This window comes from Protopterus annectens, chromosome 9.part0 (assembly GCF_019279795.1).
Source record: "Protopterus annectens isolate FY-2018-M chromosome 9.part0, PAN1.0, whole genome shotgun sequence".
Taxonomy (NCBI): domain Eukaryota; kingdom Metazoa; phylum Chordata; order Ceratodontiformes; family Protopteridae; genus Protopterus; species Protopterus annectens.
This window is the reverse complement of record NC_056743.1, coordinates 26,516,697-26,540,819: the sequence shown is the minus strand read 5'-3', so window position 1 is coordinate 26,540,819 and position 24,123 is coordinate 26,516,697. Positions and strand designations below refer to the sequence as shown.

The 24,123-nt window shown below is 43.8% G+C and overlaps 1 protein-coding gene across 3 annotated transcripts in view; it reads left to right on the top strand.

The window, feature by feature from the left end:
- Positions 1-24,123, top strand: part of LRP4 (LDL receptor related protein 4) — a 2,374,694-nt gene that overhangs the window by 1,706,330 nt on the left and 644,241 nt on the right. For all 3 annotated transcript variants that reach the window (XM_044082533.1, XM_044082532.1, XM_044082534.1), the window contains exon 13: positions 2,282-2,438. In XM_044082533.1, the coding sequence (XP_043938468.1) occupies positions 2,282-2,438 (157 nt within the window). The remainder of the gene's footprint in view (positions 1-2,281; positions 2,439-24,123) is intronic.

Here is a 24,123-nt window from a genome sequence, read left to right as displayed (position 1 = left end):
TGAGCTTGTTTCTTAGAGATACCACCTGCAGCTAACGGCGCTTTTTCAACTTTACTGTAATACTGATATTCAGTCCCTTCCACGTCCGTGAAAACCTTCAGGGATTCTAAATTTAACTGAATTGAAAGGATTTTAGCTTAGTCACTCCAGTCCCATACTACAAAAGACCATGAGGTATTCCTAAAGGTCTTCCTCCTTTCTTAGTTGCTTAAGAAGTGGAACTGTCTTTGGCATCACCATATAGTTGGCAGTTGCCGCCACCCCCTCAGCTGCAGCCGCAAGAGTCTGAAGCAGATGCTTCACATTTGTCATAATGACATACCACAGTACTGCTTTCTGTCTAGTTGGTGAAAAAAAATCAGCTCTTTAAATAATGTTTCAGGCAGTAGAAGCTATAACACGGGATCTATTTTAGCATGGACAAATTATGTGAAATATGCCCTCTACCACCAGCAAGAGTGTGGTATAAATTAGTGCAACAAAGACAACTAGTCCATAAAATAATAAAGGATATTGATCAGAATGAAAAGTACTGGTGCAGGTAAATTAAAAGGAACTATATAAAGGATCTTTACTGATGATCCCACAAAGAAAGAAAAAATGCTGGCCCTCATTAGCAGTTTTAACACAGTCCAAAGGTTTTTAACTAGCTTCCATCTCTTTGTATTCCAAGTGGAAGATGCTCAGGCTTTTTTTTCTTTTTTTTTCCTGGAATGTCTTTGCCACAGCGCACTATTCAGATTTGCTATTCCAGACACAAACTGCTCCTACATTGAAATGCTCAATTAACAGGATTGTAGCTGTCCTTTCTTACAGTTTGTTTTAGTAGAACACTTATTTATTAACAGTAATTTTTGTGGGAAACATGTCTAGCTTATGCAAGAATGTAGCTGTTTGCCTTGAAAATACAATACTATTTATACCATTTACAGAAGTTGCTGTTTACATTAATTTACATCAGTTTCACAACATTGTGTCCCATGATGGGGCAAGAACTAAGTATGTAAAAGTATTTTTTGCTGGATGAGCCTGTACCCCTCCCTATATCCCTTGCTATTTATATATTCATAGTCTTAGATCACACAGTGAAAAAAGGGCAAATTCCCCTAACCCCTTTGCAGGGCAGTCTCACACAGTGCTATACTGAAGATATGTGATAAAATGCACGTTTTATAATTAATGCTGGTGTTAAGTTAATTTGATGAACTGAACTCTCAATGAAACACATGCCATCTGCTACAATGTATAATAATACATCCATATATGTAGCTAATCTATATTTACATTTTGTAATATGCATATGTATATATATATATATATATATATATATATATATATATTTATATATATATATATATATATATATATTTAAGTGGATTGACTAAACTAATGTTTGACAGCTGTTTTACCACCCACAGGTGATAAACAGAATAGCTGATTGCCTTACCTACCAGTACGAGATTGCTCTTACAGTGGTGCTGTTGTGCAATTTCAATATATGTATACACACACACACACACACACACACACACACACACACACACACACACACACAGAAAACACTTGTGTTTGCTTGTGTATATATCTTTGAGTATCATTGTGGATTTGTGTATATTGTATATATGGTCCAGTCTGATTTAAATCAGAATGACCTTTAGACTTGAGGAACTGCACACCACATTAAATCTGCCTAGCTGGGTTCTAAACCCTTACATGTTTTCAGTCGTTATTAACCAGTTTGATTCTGGAACTTCCATTATTTTTCCTTAGTTTATTATGTTCATTTAAGTATAAGCTTTGAAACTATATCATAGCAGCTGTTTAAATTCTTCTATAGTAAACAAAAATGGCTTTTACTGTCTTGTGGATTGCCTTATTGTTTTCCTTCACTAGCCTTCTTTGTGAGAAATGTAAAACGTGGATGCTGTAATTAAGCATGAGAAGATGATAAACCTGGTATTGACGTGTCGTATTCCCTTTCCTGCAGTTGCTGGTTTTCTAATATTGCTCCTTAAAGTTCAAAACTACTCATTGCTATGAAAAGGTACTTAGTGTTTGTAAAGCTATGTGCATGGTTGTGAGGAGCGAGTGAAAAAACAAAGGTTCTTTGGCCAAATCCAAATGACATCTAGAGTATTTAAATATTGGAATGTTGTTTGAGTGCTTTTAAGTTGTGCTGTTTTGCTTCTAGGTTGTTCTGTTTTAGAGAGTACCATAATAAAAAATACATTTTAAAATGACTTATTTCTAACAGCTTTGTTTTATTCTGATGTCACATCAGGTGGTCTAGCAGTAGACTGGATCCATGACAAGTTGTACTGGACTGACTCGGGAACCTCTCGAATTGAAGTCTCAAACTTGGATGGCATCCACAGGAAGGTGCTGCTTTGGCGGAACTTGGAGAAACCTCGTGCCATTGCACTTCATCCAGTGGAAGGGTACGTCAAGACTGGGGTAAAGCAAAACTTGTACCTGGAAGGGGGAGTTGGGGTTTGGTGATGGTATAATATAAAAGAAAAAAATGTGTGTTCTATATTGGGATACTTTCTGCAAATCTCTTACTAATAGTTGATAGTCATCGTGTACTTGCTGCAGGACATTAACAAAATGAATGAGGTTAACTGTGGTAGTGCCACGTCTTACAATCAGATATCACTAGAGGGCTCATGGTTACCTTTCATGCCATGGCCATCAGTGGGACTTCTGATCATACAAGAGTGCTCAATGTCTTGTCACACTTTTTTTGCTGCTGAAGTGAATTTTCACCTCTAGCATGCTATCATTCCTTGCACTGAATGATCTGAAACAACAATGATAGCCTTTATGGGTTGCTCATGTGTTTTATTGTTTGTTGATCCTATTTGTTGTCTTCTTGTAATCTTTATTGATAATCTCTGTCATTTTTATGTTTTTGCAGGAGTCAGGCTCTCTCTAAATATGACCGTTTATAACTGTTTTGCTTTGGAAATAGCCATGGTGTTTGAACATACAAATATGTATTCATTTATTTATTTAAATGTGGTAACTGGGGTAGAGCTTTATGTGAACCATTTTCAGGCTTAACACAGGACAAAAAAGTAACAAAACAAAAGCTCAGTCATACATTAAGTTTAGATTCCCATTTACATGTTCAGTCACATTCAATAACACAGAAAATTGCTTTGACTGTAAAGCATTGAAAGGGTTATATACAAGTATATGTTGGGTTACACTGAATATCACAGACAATTACTCTGGTTACAAAGCATTATAAATGCTATATAAAAATGATGTATAGTTCCATGAAATCTATACCAAATGAAGATGTGCAGTTGTGTTATTTGTGCAGCCACAAAAAGAAAGGGAAAGAGCAAGATGACAGAAGGAAGAAAGGGTGAAGGTGAGAAAAAAATTGTATTGGGGTGGGGAAAAATTCCAAAGGTTTGGGAATATTTTGCTCATTCAGATTGGAGAAGTGTATCGTACAGCTTCAGAAAGAAACTGCTGCTAAGTTGATCTAGAAAGCTGGGAACCGTCATTGAGCACAAAATGCTTCTGGTGATAAGTCGTGACAGCTTTGTGCTTTCCTCTACTTAAAAGGAGAGCTGTAGTAACTACAGATGGATAAAACTAATCGGTCACAGCTTGAAGTTATGGGAAAGAGTAGTGGAATCTAGGTTAAGAATGGAGGTGATGATTAGTGATCAGCAGTATGCTTTCATGCCGGGAAATAGCACTACAGATGTGATGTTTGCTCTGAGAGTGTTGATGGAGAAATATAGATAAGGTCAGAAGGAGTTGCATTGCGTCTTTGTAGACTTGGAGAAAGCATATGATAGAGTGCCTAGAGAGGAGTTGGGGTACTGTATGAGGAAGTTGGGAGTGGTACAGGATGTGTGCGAGGGTAGTGTGACAGTGGTGAGGTCTGCAATGGGAGTGACAGATGCATTTAAGATGGAGGTGAAAGCCCTTTCTTATTTGCAGTGGTGATGGACAGGTTGATAGACAAGATCAGATAGTAGGCCCCATGAACTATGATGTTTGCAGATGACATTGTGATCTATAGTGAAAGTAAAGACCAAGTTGAGGAGACCATGGAGAGGTGGAGATATGCTCTGGAGAGGAGAGGAATGAAGATCAGCAGGACTAAGACAGAATATATGTGTGTGAATGAGAGGGAGGATAGAGGAATGGTGAGGATGCAGGGAGTAGAGATGGCGAAGGTGGATGAGTTTAAATACTTGGGATCACCAGTTCAGAGAAATGGTGAGTGTGGAAGAGAGGTGAAGGAGCAAGAACAGGCAGGATGGAGTGGGTGGAAAAGAGTGTCAGGAGTGATTTGTGACAGACTAGTGTATATATATATATATATATATATATATATATATATATATATATATATATACATGTGTGTGTGTGTGTGTGTGTATATATATATATATATGTGTGTGTGTGTGTGTGTATCAGTGTATGTGTATATATATATATATATATATATATATATATATATATATATATATATATGTATGTATATGTGTGTGTATATTTGTGTGTGTATATATATATATATATATATATATATATATGTGTGTGTGTGTGTATGTGTATATATATATATATATATATATATATATATATATATCTATAAAACATGCAGCCGATGCCATTACATCAGCTTTTCTTGCCGTGCGGGAGCCCGAAGCAGTTCACAAGTGCCGGTCGGCCGCTACCTGAAATTTTTGTTTTTTCGAGTTTCTAACCTGAAGTCTTCTAAAGCTAAGTACCTTGTCGGGGATTCTTTTTTCTTGCTCTAACTGATGTCAGAAAAAGTTAACAATTGTCCTGCCTGTGGAAAGCAAATACCTCACAGAGATTTTCATTCTTACTGCGTCACCTGTTTAGGACCAGACCGCTGGTTTTGTGCCTTAACGCCCAAACTAATCGTCGTCAGGCTATCTTTTTTGCTGAATACTTTCGCTCTCATTCACCGTATTCCGAAATGGCTTCGGTAAGCCATCTGATTACAGATCTTCCGAAAAAACTTAAGGATAAAGACAGAGACAGAAGGCATAGGTCCAAAATTGGCAACGACGCTTCCGTTAAGCTAGTCGCCAGTCCGCCGGTACTTAGTGAGGCGCCTTCGCAGCCCCTGATAACTGCTTCTACAGATTCGCCGGCCTCTGCTGAGACCCATTTGGAGTCCGGTATGCTGCGAGATGCTTCTTTGATTATGGAACCTGCGGTTGTCTCTACCTTGGATGGGTCTGGAGCCGCTGTGCAGGCACCATCTTCTGAGGGTGTATTCTGACCTTCCGATGTTCGTATTAAACCGACTACTTAGTTTCAGACTAAAATGACCAGGTTTTTCAGGCCCACAGTTCACACTATGCCTAGAAAAAGTACAGTTTTGTACCTTCCATAAATGTAGATGTTCGAGTGTTCACCCTGCTGCAGTCATCACACTAGGGTTATCCTGCCGTCAAGCAGTCCCGCAGTTGGCCCGAGTTCCAAAGTCTTGGTCCGGCATCGGTTGCTGTCGCTTCTTCCCTGACGTCAGTGTGCCAGGCGTATATAAGAGGCATCCGACGCCATTTTTTTCAATTTTTTCTTGCCCCAGATGTCAGATGCCCCCAATAGGTAGGCAAAATATATATATATATATATATATATATATATATATATATATATATATAGCTAGATAAAAATAAAACAATACCTTTAGGCACAAGCAAATACACCACAGAGGTTGTATAGGATAGAGTGGTATAGATAAGTTCAGCTAGTTCAGAGGGGATGGAGGGAGGGTAACTTGGACTGCAGCATGGTGAACACTCGAACATCTACATTAATGGTAGGTACAAAACTGTACTATGTTCGTTGTGTTACCCTGCTGCAGTCATCACACTTGGGTTGAATCCCAAAGCTAAGGATGGGAGGTGGAGTTAAACAGGGTTAGAAGAAGCTAGTAGGCCCTGCAAAACTGCAGTGGCAAAACCAGCTCTAGTCTTAGAATATAGAGGTAAGTGATGGTGTTTGCTGAAGGTGTGCACTGAACTCCAAGTTGCAGCTTCCAGAATATCCTTGGTTGGCACTCCCCTGAGAAAGGCTGCTGATGTAGCTGTAGCCCTGGTGGAGTGGGACCTAATGTTAGCAGGTACCGGTTTCCCATGATGCATGTAGCAGAAATGTATGCAATGCCCTATCCATTTAGAAATGGTCTGTTTTGCGATAGCTTTTCCTTGTGATCCTGTAGCATAGGCTACAAAGAGCTGGTCAGATTTTCTGAAAGCCTTAGTTTTATCCAAGTAGTAACGTAATTGCCTGTGAATGTCCAAAGAGTGCAGGAGTCTTTCCTCATTTGTTCTTGGGATTTGGGAAAAAGGTGGGCAAATGAATGGTTTGGTTTAGGGCCACACTGGATACCACCTTTGGCATAAAGGAAGGGTTAGTTCGTAGAGAGAGACTGTCTTGATGAAAAATGAGGAAAGGCTCCACTGCCATTAGTGCATGTAGCTCTGAGACTCTTCTAGCTGAGGTTATTGCTAGTAGCAGGGCAGTTTTCCATGAAAGAAATTTTAAATCAGCTGAAAAAGCTGATTCAAAGGGCGGCAGTGTAAGCTTTTCCAGAACAAAGTTGAGATCCCAAGTAGGAGTTGGTGCTCTCCTTGGCGGTCTTATGTTCTTAGCCCCTCTGAGGTACTGTCTTAGGAGTGGATGTGAGAGTAAAGGAGGATCCGTGTTATAATGCGCTGAAATTGCTGAGACGTGGATCTTAATAGATGAAAAGGAAAGTCCTTTGTGCAACATCTCAGTTAAATATTGTAGAATCTGAGGAATGTTTGGATCAAAGGGATTTAGGCCTTTAGCCTGGTTCCAGGCACAAAATCTTTTCCATTTGTCTGAATAGGTTTTCCTGGTGCTGGGCCTCCTGGCCTCCAGAATGACATCCATAACAGCTTTGGATAGATGTGTTGGCTGGTTGTTTAGATAATTTTCCATGCAGCCAGGTTTAAAGTCTTGAGCTGGCTGTGTAGAATCTGATTGTCTCGCTGGGTGAGCAGGTGAGGAATTTGTAGTAAAATCCATGGTGGGCCGTGGGCCATGTTCCTCAGAATTGGATACCAATGCTGGCGTGGCCAGTCTGATGCAATGAGTGTCATTTGTGGCCTCTCTAATCTGACTTTCAGCAGTACCTTTGCTAGAAAAGGCAGTGGAGGATAGGCATACACTGTTAATGTTTTTTAACTGAATGAGAGGGCGTCCACTTTCCAAGCTTGTGGATGGAATGTCCTTGTGCAAAATGTTTGAAGTTGGTAGTTTTGGGGGGTTGCAAACAGATCTATGTCTGGGCATCCCCATTTTTAAGCTATAATTTCAAATACTTGTGGATCTAGTTTCCACTCGTGTGGATCCATGATGTTTCTGCTTAGGTCGTCTGCCAATGTGTTTTTCTTTCCTGGCAGGAATTGTGCTTGTAATTGAACCTGGTAAGACAGTGCAGTGTTCCACAAGGTCATTGCTTGCCTGCATAGAGGGTAGGAATGGGTGCCCCCTTGCTTGTTTATGTACCACATTACTGTGGTATTGTCCGTCTTTATTATTAGTTGTCCTGGGTGTAAGAGGTCCTTGAAAGCTGTTAGGGCATTCTGTACTGCTAGCATTTCTTTTTGATTGATATGCAGATGCCTCTGATCTGTAGTCCATTTGCCCTGAATGCACTGTCCTGCCATGTGTGCTCCCCAGGCATAGTCCGATGCATCTGTTGTCATAGTTTGCCTGGCTGTGGGTAAGGTGAAAGGCTGACCCTTGTTGAGGTGACATGCCTGTGCCCACCATAGAAACTTCTGTTGAAGGCGGGGAATGAGTGGTATCATTGTTTCCAAGCTGTGGCTGTGCTGAGTCCATACGCTTTTCAGGTACCCTTGTAATTTCCTCATACGCAGTTTTGCAAATGGTATTAGTAGTATGCAAGATGCCATGAATCCCAAGGCCTGCAGAATTTTTCTTGCAGGGAGTTGGGTCTTTGTTGCTATTATTTTGAAATATTGAGTTAGCTGTTGTTGCTTGTCTGGCATGAGATAAGCCGTCTGGGCCATTGTATTCAAGCTAGCACCCAGGAATATTATGTTTTGTGAGGGCACTAGTTTTGATTTCTTTTCATTTACTGTGTATCCTAGGCAACTTGGAAGGTGTTTGGCAAATGCCAGATGCTTTAAAAGAATGTCCTTGCTTTCTGCTTGAATAAGGCAGTCATCCAGGTATGGGTATATTTGAATTCCTCTTTGTCTGCAGTATGCAATTACTGGTGCCAAGCATTTTGTGAAGACCCTGGGCGCAGTAGATAAGCCAAAGGGCAGTGCAGAGAATTGATAATGCATTGAACCTGCAATGAAGCGGAGGTATCTTCTGCAATTTTGTCTGATAGGGACATGCAGGTATGCCTCCTTGAGGTCCAACGTTACTAGCCAAGCATTCTTGCCCAGCATGGGAAGAAGCTGCTGTAGTGTTAGCATCTTGAATTTTGGTACTTGCAGATAGGTGTTCAGAATTGAAAGATCCAGAATGGGTCTCCATGCTTTGTCCTTTCTTGGGACTAGAAAGAGTCTTGATTAAAATCCTTGTCCTTGCTCCTGTGTAGGTACATGTTGAATGGCTCTCATGTCCATGAGAGCTGTAATTTGTTTTTGTGCCTCTGCCCATTGATTTGGTGGCAGGTTTGGCATTCCTTTTATCCTTGGTAAGGCATGAAAGTGGAATCTTTGAGAGACAATGTTTAGGACCCATTTGTCTTTTGTGATGATGTGCCAGTTGTCTGCAAAAAATGCTAATTTTCCTCCTAAGGGAGCTGCCAGGAGAGATTTGCTTGGTAGTTTGAGGATTGAGTCATTGTATTTGTCTTCTGCTAGCTTGGGGCCTGTCTTCTCCTCCTTTCTGGGTAGCAGTACCCTATTGGCGAGGTTTGTAAGGGCCTTTGACTGACCTCTGCCTCTTGGGCATCTGTATTTGCCCCTCTGTGATCTGTCAGAAGCTGGAAAGGACCAGTTTTTCATTGGCCAATTTCTGCTGAAACGAGGGGGTTGTACCTGCAAAAAATCCTTGACCGTCTGCATAGACTTTGCCTTATCCTCCATTTTCTTTAAAACCTCTTCTGCATTGACACCAAATAATACATCCTGCTGTAAAGGTGCATCCAATAATTTTGCTTTAACATGATCAGGAAGGGTTTGTTCTTTTAACCAAGCATGTCTACGTATGACAGAGCCAATAACAGCTGCTCTACAGGAAGCTTCCAATGAATCAAATCCGCATTGTAAAGTATGTTTGCCCACCTGTTCAGCTGCATGCAATAGATCCTGCATTTCCTTGAATTCAGACTGTTCAGCATGTGTGCTCATTTTTTTGTTTTAATTGAGACATTAGGAATTGCTGATATTTCAGCATGTGAAACTGACAATTTAATGCTCTCATAGCCAGAGTTGCTGAGGTGTATATTTTCTTTTCCCATCTATCTAGGGCTCTGGAATCCCTTTCCGAGGGCACAGGATTTTTAGCCATAGAAGCTTTAGCTCCCTTAGGACCCTGGGAAATTGTTTCTGGGTCAGCCACAGGGCTTTTATAAAGGAATTTGTGTGAGTCAGGTACTCTGTAGTATCTGTCCGGTTTGGCTGGAGCAGGAGGTAGAGAGTCTGGATTTTGACTAGACTCCAAGTAAACATCATCCACAATATCTAAAACTGGAGGGATAGCAAGAGGTCTGTGCTGGGGTAGTAAAAGGAACTCTTGGAGCCTTTTCTTAGAATCAGAGTAGTTCTGGCCTTCCCAGTGGAAATGTTCCCTCATGGTATGTAAAGTTTCCCCAAAGGAGTAGTCTTCAGGGGGACATGCTGAGGGAATAGAGTCTTTGGCATCAGAGTCTTCATAAGGTGGAAAAGTGTAATCCTGTTCCTCAGAAGAATCTGAGGAAATTGAAACCTGGTCAGAGGAAGCATAATCCTCCTCTTGTCTTGGTCTTTTATCAGGAGGGGAATGGGAACCCCTGATTAGGATAATCAAATCTTCAGCCATCTTAAGCATCTGTTTCTTAGGCATGGGGCCTTGAACTGTAGACTGATGTACAGTCTTCTTTGGTTTTAAAGGAGTTTTAAGCTTAGCATAAGATTTAATGGTGAGTGTAGTCGGTTTGAAGACACCTTCTGCAACCGAAGGTGTTTCCACTGCACCGGGGTCTACTACTGCTCCGGTGTCGGAAGGGCCTAATGAAGATGGCTGCGTTGGCCTAGTAGTCTCCGCTTGAGAATCCGCAGCTGTCTGGAGTTCCAGTTCTGCGGTCGTCAGGGGCTGCGTAGGCGCCTCACTGAGAACCGGCGACAGGCCCAGCAGAGGCCTCGGAGTCTAACTTGTTCCTAGGCTGCCTGTCCTTATCCTTGTGTTTTTTATGCATGCCGGTCATCGGCTGCTCCAACGGCATGATATAATTAAATTTCTTACCAAAGTAATGTCGTGCGAAGTCAAAACGGCGTTTGATAATTCATTTATTAAACCTAGCACAAAACAGACAACCTGTGACGTCGTGGTCTGGGCCTAGGCAAGGAATACAATAGGAATGGAAGTCCTTATGAGGTATTTGCTTCCCACAAGAAATGCAATTGTTAACTTTTTCTGACATCGGACTGAGGCAAGAAAAGGTTCCCCAATGGTGTACTTAGCTTTATTGAAGACTAAGGACTGAAATTCGAATTGAAAATCTCAGGTGTTGGCCGACCGGCTTCTGCTTCGGGCACCGCGCGGCAAGAAAGACTGAAGAAAATGGCGCCGGATGCCTCTTATATACCCCTGGCGCACTGATGTCAGGGAAGAAGCAACAGCAACAGATGCCGCACCAAGACTTTGGAACTCAGGCCCACATCGGGACCGCCTGACGGCAGGATAACCCTAGTGTGATGACTGCAGCAGGGTAACACAATGAACATCCAATGACTAAAGAACATGTTCAAGCTCCCATGCCACAGAAGCAAATGCTTAGAATGGCCGAAGACCTCCTAATTAGGGGAAGCCAGCTTTCCCCCTCTAAAAGACAGACTTGATTTCCCTTCTGATTCGACAGACCACGAGTCCGATGACTCTGATCCCTCTGATTACCAGGATATACCCTTATCTGCCTATGAGAATTCACATGCAGAGGATTCCATTCCCTCTGCTTCCCCTCCAGATGACTTTTCTTTTGGTGAAACCTTGCATACCTTGAGTGCATTTCTGCTGGGAATGCCAGGACTACCCACAGTCCAAAAAGAGACTCAGAGAATTTTTAGACTTGCCTCAGCACAGGCCTCTAGCTATACCCCCTGTCCTGGATATTGTAGATGATGTTTTCATGGAATCCAGTCTTACTCCTGATACTTTACCATCAGCTCCTAGAAAGCCTGACAGGTACTAAATGGTACCCGACTCTCATAAATTTCTCTTTAAGAATCCCACTGCGGGTCCAGAGACCATTTCCCAGGGACCTAAAGGTATTAAGGCTACTACAGCCAAAAAATCTACCCCTTCTGACAGGGATTTGAGGCCTTTAGACAGATGGGGCAAGAAGGTATATACCTCTGCAACTCTTGCCATCAGAGCTTTAAATTGCCAGCTTCAAATGTTGAAGTACCCGCACCATATTATGGAACTAATTAAACAAAAAATGTTGTTGCTTCCAGATTTTGCCAAAAATAAAGATTTACAAGAGTTAATGCATTTTGCAAACCAAGTCAGTAAACATACTTTGCAGTGTGGTTTTGATGCCTTAGAAGCATCTTGCAGGGCTGCTGTCACTGGGTCTGTACTGAGAAGGTATGCTTGGCTGAAGGAACAAATCTTGCCATACCATGTCAAAACAAAATTACTAGCTCTTCCATTAAACCAGGAGGGTTTGGCACAAAAGCAGACGTTCTTAAAAAGATGGAGGACAAAGCTAAATCTTTGCAAACTGTTAAAGATTTCTTACAGGTACAGCCACCTAGATTCAGTACGCATTGGCCTTCTAAAAACTGGTCTTTTCCAGTCCTTACCAGGTCTTCTCAGCCCAAACCCAGCGGCAACAGACCACCAAGGCTACAGTCTCAGGGTATGCAGAGATCTAAACAGTGGAGTGCTCCCCCGTCAAAAACAGGGAGTGGTAAGCCACCCCCTTATGGAAAAAATTCACATTGACTTGTCTATCATCCTTCCCAGCCATGCCCAAGTACACTTCCACCCCTTTAAGGAAAACTCGCCCTGCATGCAAAAAACTGGATGTCCATTACCCAGGACCGATGGGTCCTAAACATTGTATCCCAGGGATACAGATTCTGCTTCCACTCACTGCCAACCCCAAGCGGGTTGCCAGACATTCCTCCAAACCAAGTGGGCAGAGGCTCAAAAGCAAGTACTTTCTCTTCTCAGTATCAGGGGTATTCAACTTGTTCCAATAGAGCAAAGAGGACAGGGTTTCTACTCCAGACTGTTTCTGGTGCCCAGAAAAGAGGGCTCTTGGCGCTCTATCCTGGACCTGTGCATTCTCAACACCTTCCTTCTGGTCCCAACATTCAAAATGCTTACACTAGAACTACACTACAACTGCTTCCTTTGCTAGCCAAGAACTCCTGGCTAGTCACCCTAGACCTAAAAGAAGCTTATCCGCACATCCCCATAAAGGAATCTTGCAGGAAATATCTACATTTCAGGGTAGGCTCTATGCACTGTCAGTTCTCTGTACTTCCCTTTGGCTTATCTACTGTGCCCAGGGTATTCACAAAGTGCCTGGCTCCAGCCATTGTATACTGTAGCCAGAGAAATATTCAAATTTATCCATACTTGGATGATTGCCTGATTCAGGCAAACAGTCAGGAATTGCTACTTCAGCACCTGGCATTTGTAAAGAGACTTCTAACTTCTCTGGGGTACACCATCAACGAAAAGAAATCACATCTGGTGCCCAGCCAAAAAATTGTATTCCTGGGTACAAGCTTGAACACAACTTCCCAGATGGCATTCCTTACTCCAGAAAAGCAGGTTTATTTGACAAGCTACTTCAAACTAATGGCCACCAGAACCCAGCTATCTGCAATAAAAATACTGCAATCCCTAGGGTTCATGGCTTCATACATTCTACTAATTCCATATGCAAGACTGCATATGAGGAAATTTCAGTGGTACTTAAAAAGTCTCTGGTGCCAACTTTTTCAGGACCTGGAAACAATTATTCCTAGCATTCCTTGTCTAAGGGCAGAGTTCCTTTGGTGGGCAGAGGCTTGCAACCACAACAAGGGACTCCCTTTCACTCAACTCCTCACGGCTCAAACCCTGACAACCGATGCATCAGACTATGCATGGGAGGCTCACATGGCTGACAAATGCATTCAAGGCAAATGGAGCCCAGGACAAATTCACCTACATATCAATCAGAAAGAAAGGTTAGCTGTACAGAATGCTCCGACATCCTTCAAATACCTTATCCTTCCAGGACAACTCTTGATAAAGACAGACAACACCACAGTTATGTGGTACGTAAACACGCAGGGGGGAACTCTTTCCTACCCATTCTGCAGGTTAGCCACAGCCATGTAGAACACAGCCTTGAGCAACCAAGTGCACCTGCAAGCTCAATTCCTGCCAGGCAAACAAAATTCACTGGCAGACAACTTGAGCAGAAATCTACTGGACCCACACGAGTGGAAACTGCAACCCAACTCATTCATACGTGGGGCACACCAGAGGTGGGCCTCTTTGCCTCCCCCCAAAACCATCAGTTGAGCAAATTTTGCATCAGAAATCCCCACAGCCAAGCATGGAAAGTGGATGCCCTGTCCTTTACGTGGGAAAACCTCTCAATTTATGCCTTTCCCCCTCTGCCCCTCCTCTCAAACGTACTACTCAAGATCAAACAGGACAAACCAAGGACAATCCTTATTGCACCGGACTGGCCTCACCAGCACTGGCACCCACTCCTATGCAGTCTGGCAGCAGTACTACCTGGCACCTACATCAGACCCCCTCCCTGCTGTCCCAGCAGGAGGGACAGATTTTGAATCCTCAGCTGCAAACCCTGAACCTTGCATCCTGGCTTATTCCCTGAATACACCACCAGCAACCCTCAGCAAACAGGTGCTGGACATCATCCTTGAGGTCAGAAGGTCTAGTACTAGGAAATCCTATTCAGAAAAATGGAAAAGGTACTGTTTTTGGAGCCAATCTCAAGGAAGAGACACAGCCAAGCCCACCTTACCTCAAATCCTAGATTACCTAGCAGAGCTGCTCCACAAAGGCCTATCCTTCTCTTCTATTAAGAATCTTGCCTCGACCATCTCAGCTCATTATAATACTGAGCCACCTCTCTTTTCTCACCCTATGGTCTAACAGTTCCTGAGAGGAACTAACAATTTAAGACCCCTGAGGAGAGCTCCCACTCCTGCCTAGGGCCTCAACTTTGTACTAGAGAAGCTCACACTTCCCCCCTTTTGAGCCTGCTGCTACAGCACAGTTAAAATTCCTGTCTTGGAAAACAGCCTTACTTCTAGCCATCACTTCAGCAAGAAGTGTGCGAGTTACAGGCACTAATGGCTGTGGAACCCTTCATTATTTTCTATGCTGACTGGGCTTCATTAAGGACTAATCCATATTTTATGCCCAAGGTGGTATCCAGTGTGGATCTAAACCAATCCATCCATTTACCAACCTTTTTCCCTAATCCTCAGAATAAAGGGGAAAGGATCCTGCACTCCTTGGATGTGCACAGACAACTCGGGTTCTACCTTGACAGGACTAAGCCTTTCAGAAAATCTGACCAGCTGCTAGTCAGCTTTGCTACAGGGGCAGAGGCCAAGGCCATTTTAAAGCAAACCATTTCCAAATGGATAGCACACTGCATCCATTTCTGCTACAAACACCATGGAAAACCTACCCCATAGGGGATCAGAACTCATTCCATTAGGGCTACCTCAACCTCTACAGCATTTCTCAGGGGAGTCCCTACCAGGGACTTCCTGGAAGCTGCAACCTGGAGTTCTGTACACATCTTCACCAAGCATTACCACTTACCTGTCTTTTCTAAATCTAGGGCTGGATTTGCCACAGGAGTCTTACAAGGCCTGCTAGCCAGCCTTACTGTTACTTGACTGCCTCCACCCTTCCTCAGCTTTGGGAATCAACCCAAGTGTGATGACTGCAACAGTGAAACACGAAGAACATAGCACAGTTGTGTACATGTAGATGTTTGAGTGTATTCACTGTTGCAGTCCTGGTTACCCTCCCTCCAGCCCCCTGACTCTTCTATGCTTTCTACCTATCCTCTTTTTGGCCATATCTTATGGCTATGGTATTTACTTTTTACTGGAGGTGTTCCACACCTTGTAATTGCTTACTATTTTGGGGACTCCTGACATCTGGGGCAAGAAAACCTGATGTAATGGTGTCAGCTGCATATTTTATACCCCTGATGACCTGACATCATGGAAGAGGCAACAGCATCTGACGCAGAAATCCCAAGACTCTGGTATTTGGGCTGACTGAGGGCTACCTGCAGGCAGATAACCCAAGTGTGATGACTGCAACATTGAATACACTCGAACATCTACATTTATGGTAGGTGTACACAACTGTACTGTGTGTGTCCAGCCTTTACTAGGTATTGTGGTGTATCAACCGCTAAGTGTTCCTCTAGCGGTTGATAACACCAAGAGCTCTTTAAGAAGTTGAAAGAGAATGGGGAAACCATGTAATCAATTAAGTAACTATTCCATCCAGCAGAAACTTGTTACTCAGGTAACTAAGTGTAAAGCTTAACACTTTAATTGGAAACAGGCTAAGCATAAGTAATTAGAGGAATTAATTCCTGAAGAAGCAGCAGTCCTGGAATTAGAAAAACAACTAAGCACTCACAGAAATATAGACCCACTCACAGAAATATAGACCCAGGAACAAGTAATTTCCTTACTAGAGTAACAGACATAGGTTTGTAGCGTAAGTACTAGGCAGTATGTCTGCAGACCATTTCAAGCATTGCCAAAAACCCTATTCAGAATTGCCCTCTGTCCTCAAGGAGGGCAAGACAAGATAGACTGGTTGAGAATTTGAGGCTGTACATCCAAATATCTTAGTTTACCTTTAAGATGGCAAAGGTGCTACTCTGCTTGATATATAGTGGAAGTGTGTTCCAGAGGTAAGGGACACATTGGGATACGACTGTTTCATGCCAACATTTCTTATTTATCTGCTGATCAAAATATAGCTCCTTTAACTTAGTATTTGATATACTATTAGTTCTGCAAAGGAATAAGAGATCAAATAGTTGGATCTTTCTTGTCACAAAAGGCTAGATTCAGAGCTCCATGGAAGAGTCTGTAAAAGACTGAGTACAGAGAAAAGGCTGTCAGTCTCTTCTGATAACTAAGATATTTGAGACCATTGATCTTTTTAGTTATGAATCTGAGTTCTTTCAAGTTGTGTGATAGGTTTAGATAAATCCTAATAGTGGGCTTGATAATGTATGAATATAGGGGAATTAAATCAACTTTGGATCTAGTGGAGATGCCCTTGAAAATTAGATGGGCCAGCTAAAAGGCTTTCGGAACTGTTGTGAAGACTTGATGGTCAAATGGTAAGGAATCATCAACAAGAGTACCCAGATCGCTTACAACAGTGTCTGATTGGTGGGATGCATGTCCTGTACATCAAGTGAAATTAAAATGAACTCTACTAATTTCTTTTTACATTTAATTTGACACCATTGTCCTTGCACCAGTTATTAACATGGTGTAACCTGGGTGGGAACAATTGTGAGTCGGTTGAAGATTGAATAGTAACACCCAATTTGGAGTCACCTACAAAGTTAGTTAATCATAAGCTAGAAGTGCTGGCCTGAAGGTCTGAAAAATGTATGCCAAATAAGAGAGGGCCCAGAACTGAGCCCTGTGTTACACCACTGGCAACTGTTTGGCCTTCAGAAGTGGCACCTGGTAATCTAACCACATAAGTTCTGTCAGACAACCAGTTAGCTATCCATCACATGATGTAAGGATTTATATTCATTTTTCCAAGTCTGTCAATAATGCTTGCATGGGGAATAGTGTCAAAGGTCTGGGCCAGGTCTGGATATGTTGTATGCACTACATAACCACTGTCCACTGCTTCAGTTACTTTTTCAAATAAATTAATGAGGTTAAAGAGACAGGACCTTCCATTGATAAAAAAAGAATTGAGGTTCCAGAGTTGAGAGAATTTCAATCTCTAGATTAATGAAGGCTGAGATAATACACTTTATTGCTTTACATATGAGGCTAGTGAGACTAATGGGTCTACAGTTAAACTGAGTCTGGTTAGGACACCCTTATCCAGTGGCATTACACTATCTGTTTTCCAGGCTTCAGGAATGTAACCAGTAGAGAGCTTTAGATTAAAGAGTTTGTGTTGGGGTTCCAAAAGGCCATATTTGGCAGGGGTTCCAAAAGGCCATATTTGGCACTGATAATCATCGGGCAACCTTAGATGTCAGGGCCTGGGAATGAAATATTCTTAGTTTTTAAAAGGACTGAAATAACTTGTTCCGTATAAATATAAGGGGGTGGCTGGGATTTTGGAACATGTGGGATAGCTGTATCTGTGGATGGAGTAAAATTTGCAGTAAATTTGTTAGCTAGGATATTGGCCATTTCCTTTAGGTCAGAGAGTGTAGTGTGATTGTGGACTAGCTCCAAACAATGTTGGATGTTAGTCCTTAACTTCCTGACATAGTTAAAGATTCACAGTTATTTTTGGTTTTAGTGGATATTTTAAGTTCCTACTCAGCTTTGAGCTTCATAATAGTTCCTGTAAGCGCTGATTGTTTGCTTAAGTGTGCTGTTAACATAGGTAGAATGAGACCTCTTAAAAGCATTAAGCATTTTATTTCTCTTGTTATATAATTAATTTATACAGGTATTCCACCACCGTGGTTTGTTTTTAAACTTCTCATTGCATTTGTTGTGGATAGGGACTGCCTTATCAATGCAACCATTTAACTGGAGGAAAAGTCATAGGGATAGGTAGCAGCTGTAGCAATATGATCTTTCAGACTGTTTTATAATCATATCCCCCACCACACACACACACACACACACACACACACACACACACACACACACACACACACACACACTCTTGCAGATTTCTTGTGTGGGGGTGAGGGAAATCTGTTCTTTAACAACAGTGGTTTCATTTGACAGGTGGGTCTGAGAAGGGTTATACTATGGACTTTGCTTATATTCCTCCATTTGAAGATGGAGGCATCCCTCCTACACCACACATTGATAAACAGATGTTGGGCACAAACAATCCAAACTTTATTTCGGGTTAATCGGAGTCTCTTTAACTGATGGCAGGTGTGTACCCAAGAAGACTGAATGCTGTAATTAAATCAAAAGGTGCTTCAACAGAGTATTAGTTTAAGGGTGTGCACACTTATGCAACCAGTTTATTGTACGTTTTTTATTTTTTATATTTTGTCTCCTAACAAATTTGTTTGTTTTTCAATTGAATTGTACAGGTTATAGGTCATGTTAAAGGTGTGATAAGTTTTGAAATGATTTATTGTGGTCTCATTTTTTATGTCCCAAAAACCTAGCATTTTAACAGGGGTCTGTACACTTATTATATCCACTGTGTAGGACTGCATGGATCAGGCAATCCCTAATAAAACCAAGACTCTTTCCACCAAGGGCAAACGTCCAGTCTGGTGGACCCCAGCCATAAACAAACTTTACAATAAGAGGAGAAAGCTGTTACATGATAGAGCAAAATCCATAAAAGCGAAGACACCCTTGATCATTATTAGTAAAAAAATACGCGCACTCATAAAATCATCCAAGGCCAACTTTGAGAGAAAAATTGCAATAGATTCAAAAGACAATCATAAGGCCTTCTTCAGCTATGTTAGAAACCTGGGTGGAAACTCCCAGATATGCGCAGAATTAGTCCAAAATGATACAAAAATCACTGAACCCACAGACATTGCCAACATACTGGCAGACAGGTTCAGTGCAAACTTCACCCCCTCTCCCCAAAGGAGAGATAACTATCCCAGCAGTGTAGCCTCCCAGATATCTCAAATGCAGGTGGAAGCTGCTTTCTCTAAAGCTAAAACACAGCATCAATGGGACCGGATGGTGTCCCCGGCTGTGTGCTACGCGAACTCAACGAGGAACTAAACCCGCATATAAGGCAGCTGTTTAATCTTAGCCTTACCACAGGATACGTGCCCAAGGAGTGGCGTATGGCAACTGTGGTCCCACTCCACAAAGGCGGTGCCTCTATGAACTCTGGTAATTACCGCCCCATAAGCTTAACAAGCCTGGTCTGCAAAGCTATGGAGAGGATCATAATGGAACTCATAAACAAAGACATAGGGGACTTGCAGACATTGGACCCGACCCAGTTTGGCTTTGTCAAGGGCAAATCATGCCTTTTGAACTTGGTCGACTTCTTTGGAACAGTCACCAAGGCCATTGATGAGGGAAAGACAGTCCATACAGCCTACCTTGACCTTGCAAAAGCTTTCGACACAATACCCCACTCGGGTATTGTAGAAAAACTTACCAGCTTAAATGTAAACCCATATGTCACAAGATGGGTTGCAAACTGGCTAAAGGACAGAACCCACATGGTTAGAGTTGCTGGCGCCATGTCAGACTCCAAGCCGGTCACAAGTGATGTCCCACAGGGCTCAGTCCTTGGCCCCCTGTTGTTCGGCATCTACTTCTCAGAAGTACAGGCAAACATAGGAGGACTATGGCTGACAAAGTTTGCAGATGACTGCAAACTGGGCGCCATAGTGGAAAGTACATCGGACACAGATATCCTTCAGAGGGGTCTCATGGAAACTGATAACTGGTACCAGAGCCATGGCCTGAAGTTAAATGCCAAAAAATGTATAGTCATACCCTTCGGGAAAAACAAGGTAACCCCAAGCTACCATATAGGTGGCAATCCATTAAGCACAGAAGAGGTTATCAGAGACCTGGGGACCCAAGTTGACAGTGGCCTTTCTTTTGACACTCACATTGCTAAAGTGGTTAGAAAGACATTCTACATTGCCCACCTGATCATGAAGGGATTCACATCCAGATCAAGTGAGGTCATTGTTCCCCTGTACTCTTCACTTATCAGACCAATGATCGAGTACAATTCCCCATTCGGGATGTATCTCACCCGACACCTGCAGCAATTGGAGAGACCCCAAAAGTTCCTCACCAAAAGGATAAAGGGACTCCAAAATCTGTCATATGCTGCCAGTCTGAAGAAACTCCAGCTCTATTCAGTTGCATACCGCCTGCTCAGAGGTGACCTGTGCCTGACATACAAGGCCATGTCCAACCCGGAATTAATGGACATGCTCCACCTCAAAAAATCCAAATCTACCAGATCCACTAAGAGCAAGCGACTTAAACCTTAGCACGGATATAAATAGGACATGCTGGAGGGATAGATTTGTCACCCAGAGACTCCCTATGCTGTGGAATAAAATCCCGGTCCATGTGAGGCAGAGCACCTCGCTAGCTCTGTTCAAGAGAAATCTTGACCGGTGGATGGGAGATCGTAGGTTTATCCTGGGAATCATCTCTGTCACTGCTGGACAGAGGCACAACAAACTAATGGGCACAGTATTTTTTAACATAAGGGGTGGCGTAAGCCACAAAACTTTGGGCTAGGCTTATAAATGCCTTAGGGCAAATAGCCTAGTATAAACCTATGAACCTATATATGGAGCAGTGGAAGAAACACCCTATCCTGAAGGGGAGATGCTGGTTATCTAGTGTCGAGTACATTAGTGTAATGGTTATTGTTTTCACTTTCCTCACTGTTAAACATTAGAGACATATAAGGGCGGTTATTTTCTTTAGGGGGTAGTGGTAAGGAGGCATGCTATCAAATATGTCTGATGACAAAAACCTGAACTACGGCACTGCATCTTAAATACTGATGTTATGTGATCCTATCTCGCCTACATTCTGTACTGATGGGTTCGGAGCCGATCCTCAGCTCCGACTCGGCACGCTATACTATAGAGCGAAGTCTCTAATTGGCTGAGCTATTCTATATCTCAGGATGCACCACCACCAATTCCCCAGATCTCGTTTGCCACTTACAAAGCAAAGACGTGGTCTTGAGCTTGGCTGAGCTAAGTGCTTTCTTTATAAGAATTTTCTGTCAGGAATTTTCTTAAATTTAACCAAAAGCTGTTTTAACGGCTATCGTTGTGTATGAGTGAGTTTTCTGATTATTTTTGTGGTAAAATTGTCTTTCAGGGTAAGGTTTCCGTTTAAGTTAGAGGGGCCTTCCCCTCGTGCATGAGTGAGCCTTTTTGTGTGCGTTTTGTGAGGTGGTCAAGTACCCGTTTTTAGTTAGAGGGTTCTTGGCCCTCCTGTTGTGTGACCCTTTTGTTAATCTCTTTTACTGTAAAGTGAAATTGTTCTCGGTTAGATACATTTCTTTCCTGTGTCTTTCTAACTGTTTAGCATTATGTCAAAAGAGCACAGACCCTCAGGGTTTAAAAAATGCACAAGATGCAGCTACAAGATGTCCATAATGGACGATCACTCCCTATGCGTTTACTGTTTAGGACCCAAACACCTTCAGGAGTCTTGTAGCGTGTGTCACGCTTTTTCCTCTCGAGTCCTCCAAGAGAGGAAAAATAAATTGATACTAAAAGGACTTATCAAACCTACTTTTGAAGAGGCCTTATCTTCCTCTTCTTCTCCCTCAAAGAAAAAGAAATCGGCTCCGACCAGTCCGTCGGAACCGACCACCAAGAAATCTCGGCAGGCTTCTCCATCGGCTCCACGGACTTCGGAGCCAAGGGCGGAACGGTCTGCCTCGATGCCTCCAGCCTCGACTCCTCTGGCTTCGGAGCCGATGGCTGGAACTTCGAGAGGCGGGTCACCTTCATCGGCTCCGCTGACTTCGGAGCCGATGAGGGTTGTCCGCTCAGACTCTTCCCCTTCGGCGCCGAAGACCTCTTCGGCACCGAGGGAAATTACAATGGAGTCTCCTTCGGCACCGATTTTGATCAAGACAATTCGGAGCTGGTCCCCCAGTCCTTCGGAGCCGGTGGAGAAGTCTACTCGGACCCGTTCGATCTCCTCCCAGTCTTCCAAGATGTCGGATTCGGACATCGACAGGGTGCTCCAAAGGCTGTTTCAGTCTCCAGTCTTCCAAAAGTTAGTTTCGGCTCCAGCCCAGTCGGCTTCGGAGCTGATGGTCCACCCTTTAGCCTTGGTTCCTCCTCCAACAGCCTCGGCACCGTTGGAGTCGGTGCTGGTGGAGCCGATGGAGGTGTCCGGGTCGGCTCCGACCCTTACTCCTACTCCGGCCTTCGGGTCGGAGTTCGGTACACGGGCCTCTTCGGTCGGCCCCGGGGGTGACGCTTCGGGACCGATGTTTTCTGTTCCGAGCCTCTCTCTCGGTGCGTCGGCTGCGGGAGTGCCGTCTGCTGTTATGGCTTTGGGGGTCGGACCTTCCCAGGATTCTGGGGGTCCGGCCTTTAGAGCCATGAGGAGTGCTTTGGCCAAATCTTCTTTGGCTACCTCCACCGTCTCCCCGGCACCTTCCCTAGGCACAGAGACTGGTTCCTTTGTAGTCCCCCTGTCTCAAGACAGCAGAGCCCTGGGGCCTGAGGTCACCCCCATTGGGGGTCCCCCTCTTCCTGGTGGTCCCTCTGAAGAGTCTTCAGAGGAACCCCCAAGAAAGAAACAGTGCAAGAGGAAGCACGTCGACTCCCCTGACGAGTCTCCCACCTCGGACACCGATCTTGATGATGCGGAAGGGTCCCTCAAGTCGTCCTCGGATGATGTCTCCTTTGCGGACATCCTGGAAGTCCTCAAACAACGAGGCAGCTGGCAGACCAAACCCCCTTCCTCTGACGAGTCGGTGTTCCTCAAGGCCTTCGGGGCTCAGCCCTCCGCCTCCTGGGTGTCTCCGCCCTTCGATGAGCTCCTAGATTTGATCTCTCGAAGGGCGTGGGAACATCCAGATTCTGTGGAACCGGTGCCTGCTCGCCCTAACAAATTTTTGTCAGCGCCCCCGGAAAAGGAATTTCTCACCAAGGGTGTGGCTGTAGATGCTCTGGTGGTGGCATCTGCTACCCAGCAAGATGTAGCAGAGGCTTCGACGTCCGTCCATCCTCCTAATAAGGAGTCTAGGAGCATGGACCGGTACGGGAAGCGCACCCTTACTTCAGCGGCCTTTACTTTAAGGTCTCTGAACTATCTGACGCACTTCACTAGACTTCAGAGGGACCTGATCAAGGAACTTTCAGATACCCTCTCTGGTAACCTACCTGAGCAGTTGGCCCAGACGGTTAGCTCTCAGTTGGCTACTCTATCGTCGATTTCGAACTCGTCCATGAGGCTCATTTCGTATGCAGCCGAGGGGGTGAGTAGAGCGGGTACGGGTGTTGCTCTACGGAGACAAGCCTGGCTCCGCCTGTGTCATTTTGCGGAGGCCTTCAAGTCTTCCTTTGCCGACGCTCCCTTTGATGGGTCCTCTTTGTTTGGACCCAAGGTAAAGGACACCTTGACCCGCTGTGAACAAGAGGGTAAGACTTTGACTGCCGTAGGGGCACGGTTTTCCTCTCCCTTTCGGCCTTATCCCAAGGCTAAAAGAGGAGGGAAAATGTGGTTCCGTAAATCTCAGAAGAATTACCCCTCACAGCAGGATGATCCCCCTTCTAGAGGCAGAGGAGGGGGAAATTTTTCAGGAAGACGCCGTCCCAGAGGCGGCAGAGGCCCCCGCAACACTGGAAGACCGCGAGTCCTTTCGTGGCTCTTCAACCTTTCAGCATCCCTGAAGGATTGCCCGACTGCACAGCTCCGGAGCCAGTCGGGGGTCATTTTTCGAGGCACCTAAAGGCCTGGGAGAGTATCACTCAGGACCGATGGGTGCTCCGAATCATCGCCGGAGGTTACGTCATCCCCTTTTCGCACCCCCCCGCTAACCAGGAAAATCCCGGACCCGCCACCCAGTCAACGGGATATTGCAGCTATCGAAATTTCAAAGCTGCTTCAAAAAGGAGTCATCCAACCGGTCCCCGTAGACCAGACCGGATTAGGGACTTACTCAAAATTCTTTTTGGTGCCAAAAAAGACCGGGGACTTG